The following is a 19,748-nucleotide window of genomic DNA, read 5'->3' as shown; positions in this document are numbered from 1 at the left end:
TACTTTTCCACATTCTTTACATGCAATCCAATAAGTTTTGTGTTAACAAATACATCATCTATATGCCCACTGCTACTAATAAAGTCACCCTCCTGTCAAACAAATTCAAACAAACCAACTTGAGCATAAGCTGAAATGGTATGAGGTGATGGGATCAACTCTAACTTTCTTAAATATCGTGTTATGAAATATATTTAGCACAACCAATTTTAAATAGACAGAAATCATGGCATTCGACAAGATCAAATTTCGTTAATAAAGGGAATTGATCCCAACCGACCATACTTGGTGGGGAGGAGTTACCATTGAGCCTAAGGCTCTTTCATAATTTTCAGCTTATATATGAAATTGGATGTGGGAGGACTTCTCGCATACATATCCAAACAACCAATCCAATGAAAATAGTAGAAGATTTTTCATTTTGAGAAAAAAAAAAAATAGTAAAAGTATTAGCTGAAATGAGTTGAGGAAACAATACAAGTAATATTGAATTAAGAAGCAAGCTCCAAATCCATTTCATATTGAGGCATTTGGAAGCTCGGTCATCTCCAACGATCGGGAAATACCATGAATTACGAAGTTTGTGGAGGAGGCTACATCAGGATTCAGAATTTCGATCCCATTAATGCTTAATCCTTGCCTAAATTTGACACCTCCCTTTATCTCAAGATGATGATCAGTAACCAGTGTGTTTAGCAATGCTTTGTCCGGCAGTGAAGCAAGTTCCTTGTATGTAAACCTCCGAGGCAGTATATGGAGTCTCACAATCTTGTGAAGCAACGGAGACGAAGATGCAATAAAGGCAAAATCTGGGGGAGCAAAGACTGTGGCGGTCTTCAATTTGAGCCTTTCCAATTCAAGATTCCCGGAATGCAATCCGATTGCAAAGGAAACAAATCCTTTGGAGCTCAGAACTTGAATAATCCGCCTCCATTCAACACTAGTGGTGTTGTTGGATTGAACCAAACTAAAATTTGAAACACATGTGGGAGGTTGTATATAATCCCAACCCAGATGGAAATCTTGAGGATCAAGTGAGGAAAATGGGGCATCAACACCATGAATGGAAAAGAATGGTTCAAGAAATATATCAGGGTGTGAAACAAGAACATGGTTGATCTCCACAAGCCTCTGTTTGGTATCAACCTTGGTGACTGCAAGATTCTTGTGACCATGAAGGGTAGGAAAACAACGAAGATGAGGTTTATTGAGGAGATCGTTGAAGGGAAGGGTAAGAGTGGAGGTGTGGTATTGGAGGAGAAGTTTCAAGAAAGGAGGGGGAAGAGAGGTGTTGAAGATGACGGAATCTTGAATGGCGAAAATGGTAATGTTTGGAGAAGAAAGGAAGATTTGAGGGGAGATTTCAAGAAAAGTGGCAAAGAAGTTGAATCCAGATCGTCTAAGAGCTTTAGAGGCATTCAATAAGAGTGGGTGATTGATCTGCTGAGTGATTGAGTTTCTGGGAAGTGAATGCAGGGCTGTGGAGATGGCAAAGAAAGCCAACACAACTGAGACGGTGAAGTATACCGGCGCCTGCCACCAGTTTGACGGACAAGAACCCATATTTGATTTGATCAAACAAATCATAAATGAAGAGAAAGAGTTAGTTTTGTGAATATATATGCAGGGCAAGATTGGGAAGAATCGTGAAGAAAACTCTTTTCTCCAGAATCTGTTGGTTTGTCATATAATAATGCTCCATGAATACGGGGTCACAGATACATACAGCAAAACAATAAACTAAATAACAACAAAGCTTCAAGTATATATATTATGGAGAAAGTGAAAACCAATAAGATTTTCAATAAGAATATGTTGTAATTTCAAATTATTATTCACAGTAATACTAAATCCCTCAAATACCCATATGACATATCATCGATATCTCAAATACTCATATGATATGTCATCCATATCTCAAATACCCATACGACATATCATTATATCTCAAATACCCATATGAGAAAAGAGGGATAGAACAAAAGCCAATAAGATTTTCAATAAGAATATGTTGTAATTTCAAACTAATATTCACAGTAATACTAAATCCCTCAAATACCCATATGACATATCATTGATATCTCCCTTTTGTGTAAACGAAAAGAAGAAAAATATCACTCCTTGACATTCATATCTGCTGTATATCCCTTTTTCTGGTAACCCTAATGTAGGTAAAAACAGCAGCAAAAATGGCAGTGACAAGACCACCAATGATGACTCCCCCACCGGCCACCGACTTATCACAAGAATGATGCTTTCCCAGCCGTCTAATCTCCGGAGCCTGAGCGACCTCTGTCTCTGTGGCGTCATCTTGAAATGAATGTGCAGGGGAATCTGCAAGCCCGCCCATGTCCCCAGATTGGCTGGTGTCTGTACCCACAGATTTATCAGCTACAGCTTGGAGAAGCAATATCTCAGCTAGTATGAAGCAGAGCAAACAGAATCTAACCATATTGATAATCAAAAACGAAACACTAACAAGTAGTTAGGAAAAAAAAAGGAAATGGGTAGATGTCTTTGAGGCTTAGTATTCTTTGTTTAAGAGTGTTCATGCGAGATCTGCTCTAGCTAGTTTTCGTAATGAAGATTTATGGTGTATATAGCAGTTATGGGGGGAGGTGGGATTAGGGTTTTGGGGAGTGACGGGGATTGGAGAGGAAGACACCTGTTTCATGGGTGGCTACAAATTGCCACCCCAACAACTGGATTCCGTGTTCATAGTCAGACCTCGAGAAGTTTCCTTTTCAATTTTTTGCAGGGTCATTTTGGAAATTACAATGGTGTTGAAAAGCAAATAATCCGAAATTAATGAGTGATTAATATGGAATAGCAGAGGCATGTGGAAGATTATGACATAAACTAATTTAAAGGTTATTGTGGTCCTCACCTAATAAAAGCTTGCTAAAAGTAAATGAAATATGAAGCAGTAGGTGGAAAATAGTTTGAATTTGGAAGTGTCAGAGTCTTAGATACTGAGTTGGGAAGAAGGAAGAAGGAAGAAGGAAAAGATTTTGAAGAAGATGAGAGAATCAGCAGAAAAAATTCAGATTTTGTCTTGGATAATAAATTTAATTATTTTATAATATAAACTCAAGAATATATATATAATTATTTTATAAAAATACATATTAATTATTACATAAAAATGCATATATTTTCTCCACCAATTTAATTAATTTAATTTTATACAAACATTTAAATAATATATAATTTTTTTGGCTAAATATGTAAGTAACATATAATTAATCACATCATCAAGCACTATTTGTTTACATGTATATATATTTATTTTATGCATGCATTTTCTCGTTCTTCCATCATCTCCATTCAGTATTGACAAGTCATCTATCACATTCTTAATCAGAATCCATGCAGAGTGTTGGAAATATCACCTACCCAGTAAGAAATAGGAATTGATGCATTATATTATATATGTCCATGATATGTTAGTGAATATATTACATTATATATATAGGGTCACGGGTGCGATATAAAGAACTGAAACCTCAAATTAAGTAATCTATCTTACAGAATCTTCAACTACAAAAAGAACAAACATGGAGCACATGTTTTTTTACATGACGATGATACATATATATATATGTATGATTCCTAGTGACGATGGTGCAGGCACTCCTCAGGTGTGGCCGGGAACCTGGCAGTGTCGGAGCAGTAATCGTACACCATGTGATTGGCTCGAACCCACAGCAGCTGGTGGCTCTGGTGAAGACTGAGTTCCGAAAGAGTAGGCTCGTCCCACCAGTATCTTTTGTCCCCATTGCTGCTGCATTTCTCAGTTGCCGCCATCGTTACAGGGCACTCGCAGGCATCGATCTCGAACCCTCTGTAGGTTGCGACGAAGGGCGCATGGGTCCAGTCGGTCTTGACCCGACCTCCTTGTGTGGCCCAGTCATCTGCGTTCCAGATTGAGCTGTAAACTCCCATGGCTTGGTCCTTGGGAAATGGAATTCCTTTGTGTTCCATGTTGCTGTGCACTCTGATCGGTGTCTCATCTATTATAAATCTGAACAAATATATATATATACCCACATCATGATTATTTAATAAATTTCAAATATATAATCTGGGTGATGAATATGAAGATGAAAGAAGTGCTTACACAACTTGGTGCTGGTTCCAAAGAAGTGAGTAAGTATGGAAATCCGTAGTAGGGTCGAACCAGAGATTCATTCTTTGCTCCCTATTACCTCCACCATTCACGTATATATTGGTTTGAACCAGGTAGGGTTCACCTGTGGTGTTCCCCAGGAATTCGAAATCAAACTCGTTGTGATTTGGCCCATCTGATGACATCTGTGTTTTATTTAAACATGGATTAACAAAAAAATGCTAAAGAAAAAAAAAACATAAACCCATTAAAAAAATAAAGTAAAAAAGTAATCTAATTGATGACCACCGTCAGACTTTGACAGACCCATCACTGTTAATAGCATTAAAGATCATAGCTTTTTTGGGTGATTCACAGGCATGGTGGACAACGACGGTAAATGCAAGAAAATTTATCGAGTTCGAAAAGAAATGACAGCACGAACTAAGATGAAATAGCAGATTAATCCAAGTGTTAATTTATTAATGAAAAAATATGAACAGAGTACTCACATAGAAAGCAGTGACAGTTCCAGCAGAGTCACCTTCCACGAGCTTAATCTGAATGGAAACCTTCCCAAACAAGTACTTGCTTTTGGATTGAAACCCAGCACCTGAAAATCACCATTAATGAGATGAGATAAACACAGGAAAATCTCAAGAACAAAATGAAATCGTGAAGAAATTGTTTATTTACCAGAGTAGTTATCAAGTTTAAGCTTGAGAACTTCTCCTTCATACGTGATATGATCCAAAGCCCAGTTTGACTGGAAAAGCTCATCAAACTTTGCTGAAATCACCGAACCCACCATTAGAACACCCATCAACAAACCCAGAAGAAAGAAACCAGCCATGATGTTTAAAACTTTTAAAAGAGAGAAAACAAGAAATGCTCCTGCTTTGCTCTGCTCTGCTCTGCTCTGTAGACTGTAGGTGGAAGACAACCTTTTATAGCCACTCTGGTCTCTGTCCAGGTCACCCTAATTCCTATTCCACGTAGGATTTATTCCACGTCCGATTCCAAACACACACAAAATGGATGAGATTAAACTTCAAATAAAACGAGATATAGCCGTTACTATACCAGATTGGGTGGGGCTCACAAAAGAATCGGGGGAACATTTTCACGAATAAAAGTAAGCCACGTGGAATATACAGCTATTTAACCGAGGCCTGCCAGTTGTCACTGGCGGTATGAGTTAAAAGGAGGACAATCTTTTTACTTACCCATACTCTCCGAGTGTATAAAAATCACACTACTCGCTGCAACAGTCAGCCACGTGGCGGATGAGCTTGGCCGTGCAATGAATATTGGGCGAGTAAGAATGGATGGGAGAGGGGAATTAGGTGACGTGCCAGCTGGAGAGTACTAAAATGTCCGGAACCCACGAGCCAAGAGACAATAAATAAAAGGTTTCTTCTTTCTTCTTTCTTCTTTTGGAGGAAATTTAAAATGCTAAAAATAATTTAATTATAATGCATGGAGATGTGTGCCATAATTATTTCATTTATTTTTAAAAGGATAAATAATTAAAAAGGTGGTGGGTTTTGGTAAAGTTTATTGGAAAGAGAGAAGGGAGGGGGATGTGGAGTTTCATGTCTTTCGTGTGTGTGTGTGTTAAATGGGCAAAATGTGGCCAATCAGACAGGTGTGGGACCTGGGAATGCCAGCAATTAATCAGTGACATAATTATAATTAATTACTTGGGCTTATTTGCTTAATTATTATTATTTTACCATTATATTATTAATAATTTTTAAATAAAAAATACCCATAAAAAAATATAGTCCAAGTTAAATCCGTAAGTTTTGATATTAAAAAAGTGTTGAAATTAAATTAGGGAATAAAATAAAAAGAAATGGTAAATTAGAGTTGTACGGATTTTATACACCGTGGTACGTACGGCTGTGAGTACGCGGACCGGGGGGCGGGGGAGGGAAAAAGACGTCATGCTTAGTCACTGCAGTAACTGACAGACCAATGGAATCTCTCCACGTGGCGAAGATATTTTTTGAGTGTACGCCTGTCCAGTTTTACGCTTGGGTGAACTGTTCATGTCCAGCTATTCCCTACCTATTCAAAATTTTCTTTTGTTTTTTTGTTCAAAAACAGAATTATATGACGGGATAAACGTGCCAAAAATAATAAATTGATTTTTGTGCTTTTAATTTTTATTAAATTATTCTCTTTCTTAATTTTGAATTTAAAAATTTTCTAATTTAATTGCTCTTTTAATTCATAGTTAACAGCGTTAAATATTATACCGCTTGTTAAATCGAATAAAACATAACATATTTTTATTCATCGCTATATAATCGGATATCACGTTAAATGTTATTAGATATTTAATATATATATATATATAAGTGTGATAAAAATAATAAATTAATTCATATACTTTTAATTCTTGTTTAAATTAAGTTTTACTTTAATTTTTGATCATATGATCTCATTCCTCAATTTTCAATCAAATTAAATCTTTTAAAAATTTGCTAATTTAATTACTACATTTAACTCTGTTAATAATATTAGAGATTATGTATTTAAAAACACACGACGCTTTTTTATTAATTATCATGCAATTAGATATTATGTTAAATGTTATATAGCACACAACGTGACACAAAAATTAATTAATATAAATCGATTCAAATTTATTTATATACTCACATATAGTTGTTCAAACGAGACTAACATCGTATGTTTATGGCTTTCCCTTCTCTCCCCCATATTTTTTTTTTATCTTTTTTCAGTCAATTTAGCTAGAGAATGTGGGACTTTTGTCGTCGATGAGGTCTTTCCTCCCCCCCCCATGTTGTCGCACTTAGCCTTATTAAGGTGTTTTCTTTTTGCAACTCTTGTTTTTCTCATTATTATTTGTAGTCTTTTATTGATCAATATGAAAAATGTAGGACTTTTATTCGTCATCGTACTCAACTTTAGTGAGGTATTTTTTCTCTTTAACTCTAATTTTCTCCTTATTTTTTTTGGTACTTTATTGGTCAACGATGTAAGAAAACATGAGACTTTCTTAATCAACAACGCAACAATGTCCCATATCACCTCTTGAAAAGGCCTTTGCTTCGATGAAGTAATTGTCCTCCAATTCAAGAGCACTTAGAAAAAAAAAAATGTAGCACTTTTTAGACTTTTAATGAAAAGTAAATACCTTTAATGAAAGTCAATTATTGCTTCATAAGGAGCGACATCCATTTAATTTGTCTCATGCTTCCAAATCAAGTTTCTTATTCTTGCATTATTTTATATTGTTCCTATATAATTTTCTAAAATGAATCTTTCATTGAATTTGCTTTCCATTTAATTTGATGTGCTTTCTAGCTGAATATCAATTATATATATATATACACACACCATTATTATGGGTTTTCAATAAATGAAAAAGAGAAAATGGATAATTTTTGGAGGAATAAACAATTGTTTTCTGTTTGGAACAAAACAAAACAAAACAAAAAGAAATTCGAAGAAAAATAGAGATTTTTTTCTATGAATAAACAATTTTTTTTTCTGTTTAAAATGGAAAAAAATAATATTAATTTGCGAAAAAAAGTGAAATTTTTCTGTTTGAGACAAAATACAAGAAAAAAGATTGAGGAAAAATAGATAATCTTTTGGTGAATAAATAATTGTTTTTTTTGTTTGGAGCAAAAAACCGAAATTATTAATTTGAAAAAAAAAACGAATAATTTGTAGCAATAAAAATACGAAACAGAAAATTGTAATTCGAGAAAAATATTTTTGTAATATTAAAAAATAAAAAACAGAAAATATTAATTTCTCTTTAAAATTTGATTTTGGGGAGAAAGAATTTAGATAAGAGAATTTCTCTTTGAGGGAATTTCCCTCTAACGTATTCCTCTTTCTCTCTTGGAGAATTTATCCCCCAGAGATAAATTCTCTCTCGGAAAATTTTTATATTAAGGAGAAATAATTAATGAGAAGACCGTGGGGCAATTGATTAATTAATACCTCTTCTATCCGTAGACCCAGTTGACAGTATCATCGTATTGTTCTTCATTAGCCCTAGAAATTGGTTACGCTTAAAAATTGAGTACGCATAGAAACCATGCAAATTTGCTGAAGAAGAAGTACAAATCTTGGAGTTGATTGTCAGAGGCGGCCCACAATTTTCTATTCATATAGTTGAGTCATATTAAATATGTTAGCTTAGCCAGCCCAACCCAACACAACTTAATTAATTAATAATATAATATGACCCTCTATTTAACTTTGAATTATTATTTTTTATTTTAATGTAACATGATGGTACTTAAAATTATAATATTTTATGTTATGTTATATTTCATTCTATTTCAAGTGGCAATTAAGCTTTTATTCTTGCAACTTTAATTGCGCCTTGTATAGGCGAATCTATGAAGAATAGGTAGAATTATACGAATTCAAACTATAAATCTTCTCAGTTAAAGAAATTGAATTAGTTAGCACCATCGTACTTATAATCCAACTAATTTAGAGAGAATCGATATATTCTTTTTTGGAAGCTATTTATTATTTCCGAATGCATTGTATTTTTTCAAATTTTGTTCTCTTATCTTCCTTATTATTTTGTATATAACTCGAATGGAAAGAAAAAATTGACATTAAGATACCTTTTTAATTTGATTATGAACACTTTAAGATATTTTTTCAAACATTATTTCGAATCAAGAAATAGATAAATAAACACGTTTCGTTATACTGATTAGTAACATTAGTGATTGAGAGGATTATAGACCAATAAATAAGTTAGTTATTAACCAAGCATTCTTATAGTTAGATTCAATTTCTTAATTATTGTAAAAAGAAAAAAAAAAATTCACATTCTTCCTTTTAGGAAATAAGATTTTTTTAAAAAAAATCACATTATTTACAACTTTCTTTAAATTTTTTTAAAAAGTTTGAATTATACAATTTTTTCGTCACCTCATAATAAAATGAGTGATTCTGTAATTTTTGATATACTAAAATACATTGTTAGATGGTTCATTTTATTTTTTTGTTAAAGTTGAATTTTAATCTATGTTCGAGAGATAACTATTCATACACGGATAAAAAATATATGAATTATCGAGAAAAGAAGAGTCCGGTGGCTAAGAACAACAGAATTAGAATTTGAATATCACTTCCCTTATAAATTACTCAGCTATTGACTCTAATAAGTTGGAACTGAAATAAATTCCATATTTAATTTTAACCAGTGACACAAACTTGATTTCTCCAAGTATACAAACTTTTTTTTTTCATTCCTATTATAATTTATGAGAAAAAGTTCCTATTCTTATTTCTGAGAAAAAAGTTGGGTAGGTGTGTTCCAATCTTTCATTTAACAGAGTGACGGATTTAAAAAATAAATTTTATTTGGACCAAAAATGTAACGATTGCTTATTTAAAAATGTTAAGACTGTATAGGGGTTCAGATATAATTTATCCTCTATGTACACATATACATATGTATATATATATATACATTTATAGAAGATATAATAGCAGGAGATATATGGAGGTGTGTCGTAATGAATCGATGAGTGACGGGCAGTGGATTGGACCAAAGCTTACACGCCAGAAAAGCAAATTGAGAGTTTGATCAGCAAGCAAACTTAATTACCTTCAGTCTTTCACTGCTTTCCGCCTGCTTTATTTCTTTTCTTCATATATAATTCTTTCTGGGAAGCAGCTTTTCATGCGTATAGTGATAGTGATAGAGAGAATACATATATATATATATATATATATATTTCAAAATAAACTTAATTAAGTAAAGCTAGTACTTTTTATGATAGAGAAAATACATATATATATATATATATATATATATTTAAAGAAACTTGATCAAGTAAAGCCAGTGCTGCTTATAATAAATAAGTATACATACGCACTAGATTACACTACATATGCAAATAAGAATCCAAAATCTCATGTGCACCCTCTTGTCTCTCCCCACTACACTACATATGTCCCAAACTTTTGATGGGTAATATATATATATAATTTATTTATATACACGTGTACTTGGCAACATAATTACTTTAAGTAATTTTTATGAGAATAATTAAGTTTAAATCCTATTTTATATAATTTATAATAAAAGAAAATATTTTTTTTAAATACCAAGAAGTTGACGAAAGTTTAAATAAAAGATTAATCATTTAATATATAAACACCAAATAAAATGCGTTAATCATAAACAACAAAGTTGTTCGCAACGTAATTCGCTTCACTGTCTCCCAGTAGAGACGGTTCGAGATTTTTTAAAAAATTTATAATTTTTTTGATAACTTATTATTTGTGATTTAATTTTTTGTCAAATTATTTACTCTAGTTTTTTCATACTGAGCTTGTTATTTAATTATTTTTAATTATTTTAAAAAACATAAGACCGTAAATTTGAATAATGTTTAAAACATGAAGTAGTAGAAGACAACCATGAAGTGTTGGTATTTATGTATGTATTAATGTACCGACACAATAAGTGAATTTGACTCTTTTGTCTACGTAGGAAACTGCCAGCTACTTGATATTGATGCCACTTCCATTGATTTGGACTGACGCAACTTAAAACTAAATTAACATGAAATCAAGCTGATTTTTTTAATTAGTTAAATATAATACATAATGACAGGAGAAATATATGTATGTATATATATATATATATATATAGAGAGAGAGAGAGAGAGAGAGAGAGAGAGAGAGAGAGATCTGATTGTGGTATGAGAAGGAGCTAGGAGGTATGGCAGAAGTGATTAAGTAAGAATTAAAGAAGATGGTACCAGTGATTACTTTTGATACAGCTTTACAGGTTACAATTCCACCCAAACTCAATGTGTTTTCTATTCATTTCATCTTCTCTTTTTCCCTCTCCCCCCATACATGTAAATACTTTTATAGTTTATATACAAACATATATATATATAAACAATTACCAGTATAGAGTTATATACATATACAGGTAGTTTTCACGTGATTAGATGTTGATGGTATTGGAAATTATGGGCCAAAATGAAAGCTTTCTGGTCCTAAACAAGAGAAGCCCCCTTCTTGTCTCCATATCTACATATTCTCGCATGGGATCCTCTCATTTTCCTATCAAATATATTATGACTCACCTCTTCACTCTCGCTGTCAACTCATACTATTATTTATTATTTATAAATAAACATTTCCTGCTGCTCATTTTTTGCAAACCACATCTTCCATCTTGTCTTCTGCTCATGGCCCAATTCCATTCTCTTCTCCTCTTCCTCCTCCCTCTGTTCAATCTCATTGCTTTATCACTTCAACAACAGTCACCTCACCAGAACATCTCCCCAGTTGATCTTGCCGCACTAGCAGCCATTAAGGCTTCTCTCACTGAACTTCCAGGTACCCATTTCTTCTCCACCTGGAACTTTGACGCACCCGATCCCTGCTCCTCCTTCGCCGGCATCACCTGCTCTTTCTCCCGCGTCACCATTCTCACACTCGGCACTGGACTCTCCACCTCCCGTGGCCTCGCGGGCTCACTCTCCCCTTCTCTCGCCAACCTCACCCAACTCACCCAACTCATTCTCTTCCCCGGGCTTGTCGCCGGTTCCATCCCGCCCCAACTGAGTCAACTCACCAATCTCCGGGTAATCTCTTTCACCAATAACCGATTAACTGGACCAATACCTCCCTCTCTCTCCGCTCTTCAAAACTTGCACACGCTCGATCTCAACGGCAACCAGCTCACTGGGTCAATCCCACCGAGTCTCACCGCTTTGCCCGAGTTAAAAGTACTGGTTTTAGCTTCTAACGAGCTATCCGGCGAATTAACCAGTGTGTCGGCTCAGCTGCTGCATTTAGACGTGAAGAAGAACAGAGTCAGCGGACCGTTGCCGCGATCCCTACCGCTATCACTCCGTTACCTGTCGTTATCTGAAAACACAATGTGGGGCCCAATCAACGTATTGGAATCACTGACGGAGTTAATCTACCTCGACCTCAGCATGAACCAATTTAATGGGCCCATCCCAAACTCCCTCCTTCATCCCTCCCTCTCAACACTCTTATTGCAACGGAACAATTTCTCAGGGTGGGTCCCACGAACGGTCAACACAGGATCAACTATATCATACGGTGGAGGGTCGATCGTTGACCTTAGTCATAACTTCCTAACCGGAGAATTATCACCTGTACTAGCAGAAGTTGAGAGCTTGTTCTTGAATAACAACCGTCTGATCGGGAAAGTGCCAGAGGAGTACGTTAAGAGCGTTTTAGAGGGTAAAACCCAAACATTATACTTGCAGCATAATTATCTATCGGGTTTCCCGTTGGATCCCGGGTCGGAATTGCCCGGTACGGCTGCGTTGTGCTTGTCTTATAATTGCATGGTGCCGCCGGTGGGGTTGGCCACGTGTCCCAAGAGTGCAGGAAGGCAGCTATGGAGGCCCGCCTCACAGTGCTCAGTGTTCAACAATCATTCAATATTCAACATTACGCAAATATAGCTAGCTATATCTGTATATGTTACTTTTAGCCAAAAAAGGAAAAGAATATGAACTGGGTCGGGTCAAATTTACCTGCTTTTTTCGGCATTCGCTTTTGACTTCTTCTTCTACTTTGTTATGTCATTGAAACTATATATGAATAGCTTATTGTATACTGTACCAATATGTAGTAGCAGTTCTTCGTGTTCATCCTTTCGATATAAACTAATTCTATTATGTTCGTGCGGTATAGTTGAATATGGATAATTAATAAAAGAAAATCTTGAAAGAACAATCAACTGGATGTATTTATTTAAGTCTAATTTCAGATGTGAATTCGCCTCCCACATCGAATGATGTTCACGCCTTTCCATTACTCTCGTTGTTTTAAATTCTTCCACGCTTTCCGTGAAAATTTTGAATATGGAATTTAAAGGAAATTGAAAATAAAATCGACAACTCGTTGATGGTAGTCACGCTTCAAGGTTTCTTGTGGGACCCAACCCGGATGGTCTGACTTGTTTTTACATTAATAGAATTGTATATATATTATATGTTAATTTCTATATATTATTTAATTTAATAAAATTGTAAATTTTAATGTAAATTAGTCTGGAAATCTTTAATTATCAATATTATTTTGTATTTTTTATTATATTAATTTCTAAAAGTTAATAAACTTCAACTAATTAAAATAAATAAATACTAAATCAAATAATAGATATAAAGTAAAATTAATAATTATAGATAAGATTATAATCTTAATTAATAATGACCATTAGCCATAAATCAATATTACAACTTTTTCGGCAATCACTACTATAATGTAATATTATTGATTAAGTGAATTAAACAGTACATAATAATTTTTTATCACCTAATTATTTTATGTTTTTATTTCATAGAACGAATAAAATGTGAAGATAAATATAAATAAAAAATTGAATAATAAATTACAAAAACTTAATTTTTAAATTGAAAATTGTAAAGTGAATCAATTTACAAAATTTAAAAGATAATTTATTAATGAAAATTGACTATTTCATACTAAAAATACTTAGGAGTAAAATATTTTTAAAAACTTATACCATGTTAATTTAGATGACCAAAAAAACATGTATTTTTGAAAAGTGTATGAACTATGTATATGTATATATGTAAGTTATAAATCATCATCATAATTTATTTTTTAAAATAATGAAAAATAGCATCATTCTCAAAACTATAACTTACAAATAGATAAAATAAGTTATTTTAAATATTTGAATATAAGTACCTTAAGTTAGTAAGGATTTCTCTTCACTCGAAGATGAACAAAGCAAGGTTCTTCTATCACATTGAATTAATTTGGCAGAGAATGCTTTTATATTAGTGATCATATATAAGTTAGAGATTTTGTGTGTTTCTTATTACTCGATTGATTATAATTAATATTTTATGTATGTGTATCTGATTATTTGGTTATAACAAAATCTATAGACGAATAATCTTATTAAATAAAATTATAATAAATATTTATTTTCATTGTTACATTACGAGTTTTATGAAAGAAAATAGTAGAATTAGTTTTGGGTTTGAAGAAATAAAATATAGGTTTCAACATAAGCTTGTCGGATTGCAAAGCTTTATGAAATATATAATCATGTCATATTTCAGTCGTATTAAAATAATAACAAATAGAAATATATGCATTGACGTTCTCTCATTACTAGTTTGATTAAAATTGAAACGGCCCCAGAAATATTAAAATGAAATGAGTATTTAAATATATCAAATGCGGAAGCGAGATCAAAATTTCAGTTAACATCCCTTACACGAAAAACAAAAAACGTACTTAAAATATAAAAGATTAAACTAACTAAGAGAGAAACTCGAAAATAAAACTATGAGTATGACTACAGAGTCTCTAGGCATCCCCTTCGTCGTCCTCCTGCGGAACGGGCTCGGGAACCATGTCTTCCTGATCTGAAATGGTTAAATAAGGAGTGAGCTACACTAGCCCAGTAAGAACATCACGATATCTCACCGTCACGGAGGTAAAGGTGGGTAGAAAAACACAAAAAGACCAATGGAGCATAATTTACAATAAACTCGTTTATTAACATGAAAACCTTCACCATCCACTTACCTCGGTGGAATTTATGAAAACAATATAAGAAAAATAATAACATTATCATAATCATGGAATAATATAAGCTGTAAAACATAACACTTATCACGCCTCTTGTAATTCAATCATTGTACAACATATCTTTTTCTCATTTACCAGCCTACTAGTATCCGTGGGGGTCCATAGGGGTTCCGCTACCCGTTAACCTTTAACATTCATAATCAGTTTCCAGGGCCGTCCCCATACCCCGTCCGGTATGGGCGCCAAAACCATGAACCTCAATACCCCGTCCGGTATGAGGGTGAAACGGGCCGTCCCCATACCCCGTCCGGTATGGGCGCCAAAACCATAAACCTCAATACCCCGTTCGGTATGAGGGTGAAACGGGCCGTCCCCATACCCCGTCCGATATGGGTGCCAAAACCATAAGATCTCCATACCCCGTCCGGCATGTGAGACCACAATCCCGGTAGGGTTCCCTACGGACCTGGTCCGTCCACCATCTCCCAGGATATCTAGTTAGGCTGACCCTCATAATACAATTATCAGTCTACACAATCTTTCATTTTCCTTTTCCTCAGTCAGCATCATCAATTCACATACAAACAAGCAAAACAGTAATTCATGCCGAACAGACAACATACAGTATCAGTTTTTCAGTCATTCAACCCATGATTAATAAAAACGTAGTATTTGCACACAAATCTGTAAAATGAACACATCAAACCTCATTTTGCATTTAAAGCTGTAAACAGGCTAAATAACAGTAAATCACCAATCACACTAGACTCGGGCTTCATTAGCCACCTTAAGCAATTTCACACATTCGTTAATTCAAGAAATACCGTTTTATCATTTTGAACTTTAATACCGTGATAGGAAATAGGGTGAGGGGTCCTTACTTGTTTTCGGGATCCGAATACGATTCACAGTGCGCCTGCAGGCCGTCCCTAATTTTCCCTGAATTTTTCCCGGGGAACTGAAACACACTAACAGTACCTGCACGTGTTCCAAAAAAAATCCAAATTAGGCCCAGGGCCCCTTTCGGACCAAATCGCAACTCCGGCACGGCGGCGAGTCGCCTCGGGTTGGCTGTTTTCGGCCGTTTTCGGCCACACTCGCATTGGTCCTTGTCAGAAAACAACCCTAGGGCCCTCGGGGGGCCAAAAATCACGGAAAAGCGGAGCTTACCGGCGGCGGCGCTCTCGGGTACGGCGGCTCTCCGGCGAGGTTCGTGTTTTGTTGATTCGGCTTCGGTCAACCTGTAGAGAAAAGAATGGTGATCACGGTGATATAAAAATTGCATCGAACGAAGGCCGGGAAGGACCTCGTCGGAGGCAAAAACCGAGAGGGGCGCGGCGGCGCCGCTGGGTTTCGGCCGCGTATTCCGGCCGTTTGGCCGGGATTTCGGCCTCAATTTGGCCATAGGAGGAATCAGCGGAGAAAAACGAGTCGAGGGTATGAAATTTACCTCGATTAGCGGTCGGAAATTTCCCCGGTGCGGCGGTGGGTGGCGGCGGTCGGCCTCTGGTTCGTCTTCTCCGACGAGCGGCGGGCGGCTAGGGTTTGTGGTCTGGTGTGGGGGTTCTATTTATAACCCCTTGCCTTTTGATCACAGCCGTTCATTTCGTTTTAATCTGGGCCGTTTATTTTTGATTAAATCTGGGCCGTCCGTGCGATTGAATCTGGGCCGTCCGATCGCGCGATTGATCTGGGCCGTCGGATCGCACCCACGCGGATCGCCAACGTGGCTCCTTTCGGAGTGACGCGGTCTTGCCACGTGGCAGGTCCCGGTTGGCCGGGACTGCTGACGTGGCTGCTGACGTGGCCCCCCTTTTTTTTTTTTTCCTCCTTTCCGGGTGCTACAACTCTCCCCCCCATAAAGAAATTTGGTCCCCAAATTTGCCTCATTACTCTTGATCAAACAGATGAGGATATTGGGCCCTAAATTCTGATTCCAGCTCCCAAGTCGCCTCCCTAGGCGTGTGGTTCTGCCACAAGACTTTTACAAATGATATTTCCCGGTTACGGAGTATTCTGCTTTCTCGGTTCGTGATACTGACCGGTACTTCTTCATAAGACAAGTCCTCTCGGAGTGAAAGCGGTTCATGAGCCACGACATGAGAAGGGTCCGGATTGTACTTGCGCAGCATAGATACATGAAACACATTGTGAACCCGGGAGAGCTCAGGGGGCAGTGCAAGTCTGTAGGCAGTGGTACCAATCTTGTCTAAGATTTCAAAGGGTCCAATGTATCTGGGGTTTAATTTTCCCCTTCTGCCGAACCTACTAATTCCCTTGAAGGGGGTGACTTTAAGAAACACCCGGTCACCTTTCTCAAAGGCCAGGTCTCTCCTCCGGGTATCAGCATAGCTCTTCTGCCTACTCTGAGCTGTCTGGATGTTCTTTTTGATCTTAACTATCTTGGACGTGGTTTCTTCCACCAAATCCGGGTCAAACAATCTTCTATCGCCCACTTCCTCCCAACAAATCGGTGACCTGCACGGACGCCCGTATAGCGCCTCGTATGGGGCCATGCCGATGCTTGCTTGGTAACTGTTGTTGTAGGCAAACTCTATCAGGGGTAGATGGTCGTCCCAATGGCCTCCGGAGTCAAGGACACAAGCTCGGAGCATATCCTCCAGCGTACGGATTGTCCTCTCTGATTGTCCATCGGTTTGAGGGTGGAAGGCAGTACTAAGGGACAGCTTTGTTCCCATAGCTTGCTGGAAACTATTCCAGAACCGAGAAGTGAATCTGGGATCCCTGTCGGATACCACTGTTACTGGGACCCCATGCAGTCTGACTATTTCCCGGACATACATTCTTGCCAACTTGTCCAACGAATCAGTCATTCTGATGGCCAGGAAGTGGGAAGACTTAGTGAGTCGGTCAACAATTACCCATATGGCATCGTGTCCCGATCGTGCCTTGGGTAGTCCCGATACGAAGTCCATGGTGATGTGTTCCCACTTCCATTTTGGAATCGGTAAAGGCTGAAGCAACCCCCCTGGGCGTTGATGTTCTGCCTTGACCTGCTGACATACCAAGCACTTAGATACAAAGTCGGCTATATCTCTCTTCATCCCATTCCACCAGAATCGGGGTCGCATAGTTTGGTACATTTTTGTACTTCCTGGATGCATGGCGAACCTTGAACTATGGGACTCTGTCATGATGTCTCTTTTTAATTCATTGTCGTCTGGGACACACATTCTGTCCTTGAAACGAATCAATCCGTCGGCAGAGATCTGAAATTCTGAGTTCACTCCCTGTTCTGCATCCTTCTTGCGGTTTACTAGGGCGGGGTCGATTGACTGGGCTTCCTTTATTCTTTGGATTAACTCGGGTTGGACTGCTAGGTGGCTCAAACATGTGGCCCTCTTCAGATCTTGCAGTCGAACCTGCTGCGTAGCCCCAATGGACCTGCATTCCGAAACCATCAGATGGGCTAGGGTGCCTGCACTCTTCCTACTGAGGGCATCGGCTACTACGTTGCCCTTACCTGGATGGTATAGGATGTCACAATCATAGTCCTTGAGGAGTTCCATCCACCTTCTCTGACGCATGTTGAGATCCTTCTGAGTGAAGATATGCTTCAAACTTTTATGATCGGTGTAGATCTGAAAGGTCTCCCCATACAAATAATGGCGCCAGGTTTTCAAGGCGTGTATGATTGCGGCAAGCTCCAAGTCATGGGTAGGATAGTTCTTCTCATGATTCTTTAGCTGTCTAGACCCATATGCTATAACCTTTCCATGCTGCATTAGGACACAACCCAGGCCCAGATAAGATGTATCACTATAAACTATGTACCCTCCTGATCCACTCGGTAGAGCCAGCACTGGTGCAGTAGTCAGTCGCTTCTTCAACTCTAAAAAACTCCTCTCGCAGTTCTCATTCCATTCAAACCTTGCATTCTTCTTTGTGAGTCGGGTTAGAGGGGCCGCTAGACTGGAGAACCCTTCGACAAACCGGCGGTAATAACCCGCCATCCCTAGGAAACTGCGAATTTCCTTAACTGTTGTCAGCCTTTCCCAACCAAGTACCGCTTCAACCTTTTCGGGGTTCACCGACACCCCTTCCTTCGATATAACATGTCCTAGGAAGGCGGTTTGCTCGAGCCAAAATCCACACTTGCTCAACTTTGCATACAACTTCTTTTCCCTGAGTACCTGGAGGACTTGGGCAAGATGATGAGCATGTTCTTCTCTACTTTTTGAGTAGACTAAGATATCATCGATGAACACGATGACAAATTTATCCAAAAACTCTCTGAAGATTCTGTTCATTAGATCCATAAAGATGGCCGGGGCGTTGGTTAGCCCAAACGGCATAACCAGGAACTCATAGTGTCCGTACCTGGTTCGGAATGCCGTCTTGGGGATGTCTTCAGCTCTCACTTTCACCTGATGGTAACCTGATCGTAGATCTATTTTAGAAAAGACCTGTGCACCCTGCAACTGATCGAAAAGGTCATCAATCCGGGGAAGAGGGTACTTGTTTTTAATTGTTACCTTGTTTATCCTTCTATAATCAATACACAGTCTCAACGTTCCATCTCATTTCTTTGCAAAAGTAACCCCGGCACCCCATGGGGAAATGCTGTGTCTAATGAAGCCACTATTTTGTAGCTCAGTGATTTGTTTCCTTAGCTCTTCCATCTCGATGCGGCTCATTCGGTAAGGAGCTACCGAGATGGGTTGGGTTTACCATGTACCACGTCCGGGTCTGCATCGGCATCCTTCTGGGTAAGGTTGTAAACTCTGCCCTGGATTGGAGGCCTCCCTTGATTCTGGTTCCTAGGGCACTCCCTCGCATAGTGCTGGGCACTGCCGCATATGCGACAGGTGTTGTTGAGGCGGTAGTAGGGTCGGTCCCCATGATCCCTGCCGCAGTACTGGCAGGTCTTCCCACGAGCTGCCCCCATAGCCTGAGGAGGGCCCTGAACGGCAGGCCTGGGTCTCTTACTGGGTTGGACAGGCATGGTAGGCGCTGGCCTGCGGAGCGGGGCTGAAGGTCGGGAACTTCCCGTTTGCTGAGGGCGGGTGTCGAAGCTCCTTTCTAT

The 19,748-nt window shown here is 37.6% G+C and overlaps 3 protein-coding genes across 3 annotated transcripts; 1 reads left to right on the top strand and 2 right to left on the bottom strand.

Annotated features, from left to right (window-relative positions):
* Nucleotides 1-393: 393 nt before the first annotated feature.
* FLA21 (FASCICLIN-like arabinogalactan protein 21 precursor) lies at nt 394-3,010 on the bottom strand. The gene has a single exon (XM_022045285.2). It carries the CDS (start codon nt 1,585-1,587, stop codon nt 517-519), a length of 1,071 nt encoding a protein of 356 aa, XP_021900977.1. The 5' UTR covers nt 1,588-3,010; the 3' UTR covers nt 394-516.
* Nucleotides 3,011-3,400: 390 nt separating this feature from the next.
* XTH9 (xyloglucan endotransglucosylase/hydrolase 9) lies at nt 3,401-5,053 on the bottom strand. Its single transcript, XM_022045418.2, has 4 exons — nt 4,805-5,053; nt 4,621-4,721; nt 4,121-4,314; nt 3,401-4,024 (listed from the first exon to the last, which is right to left on the bottom strand). Exons 1-4 carry the CDS (start codon nt 4,959-4,961, stop codon nt 3,613-3,615), a joined length of 864 nt encoding a protein of 287 aa, XP_021901110.1. The 5' UTR covers nt 4,962-5,053; the 3' UTR covers nt 3,401-3,612.
* A 6,206-nt stretch (nt 5,054-11,259) lies between these two features.
* LOC110816980 (Leucine-rich repeat (LRR) family protein) lies at nt 11,260-12,780 on the top strand. Its single transcript, XM_022045366.2, has one exon. The coding sequence runs from the start codon at nt 11,335-11,337 to the stop codon at nt 12,589-12,591; it is 1,257 nt and encodes a 418-aa protein (XP_021901058.2). The 5' UTR covers nt 11,260-11,334; the 3' UTR covers nt 12,592-12,780.
* The last annotated feature ends 6,968 nt before the right edge of the window (nt 12,781-19,748 follow it).

Source organism: Carica papaya, chromosome 5, assembly GCF_054855325.1.
Source record: "Carica papaya isolate Zhongbai chromosome 5, ASM5485532v1, whole genome shotgun sequence".
NCBI classification, from domain to species: domain Eukaryota; kingdom Viridiplantae; phylum Streptophyta; class Magnoliopsida; order Brassicales; family Caricaceae; genus Carica; species Carica papaya.
The sequence above is the reverse complement of the archived record's forward strand: the minus strand, read 5'-3'. Positions and strand labels throughout refer to the sequence as shown.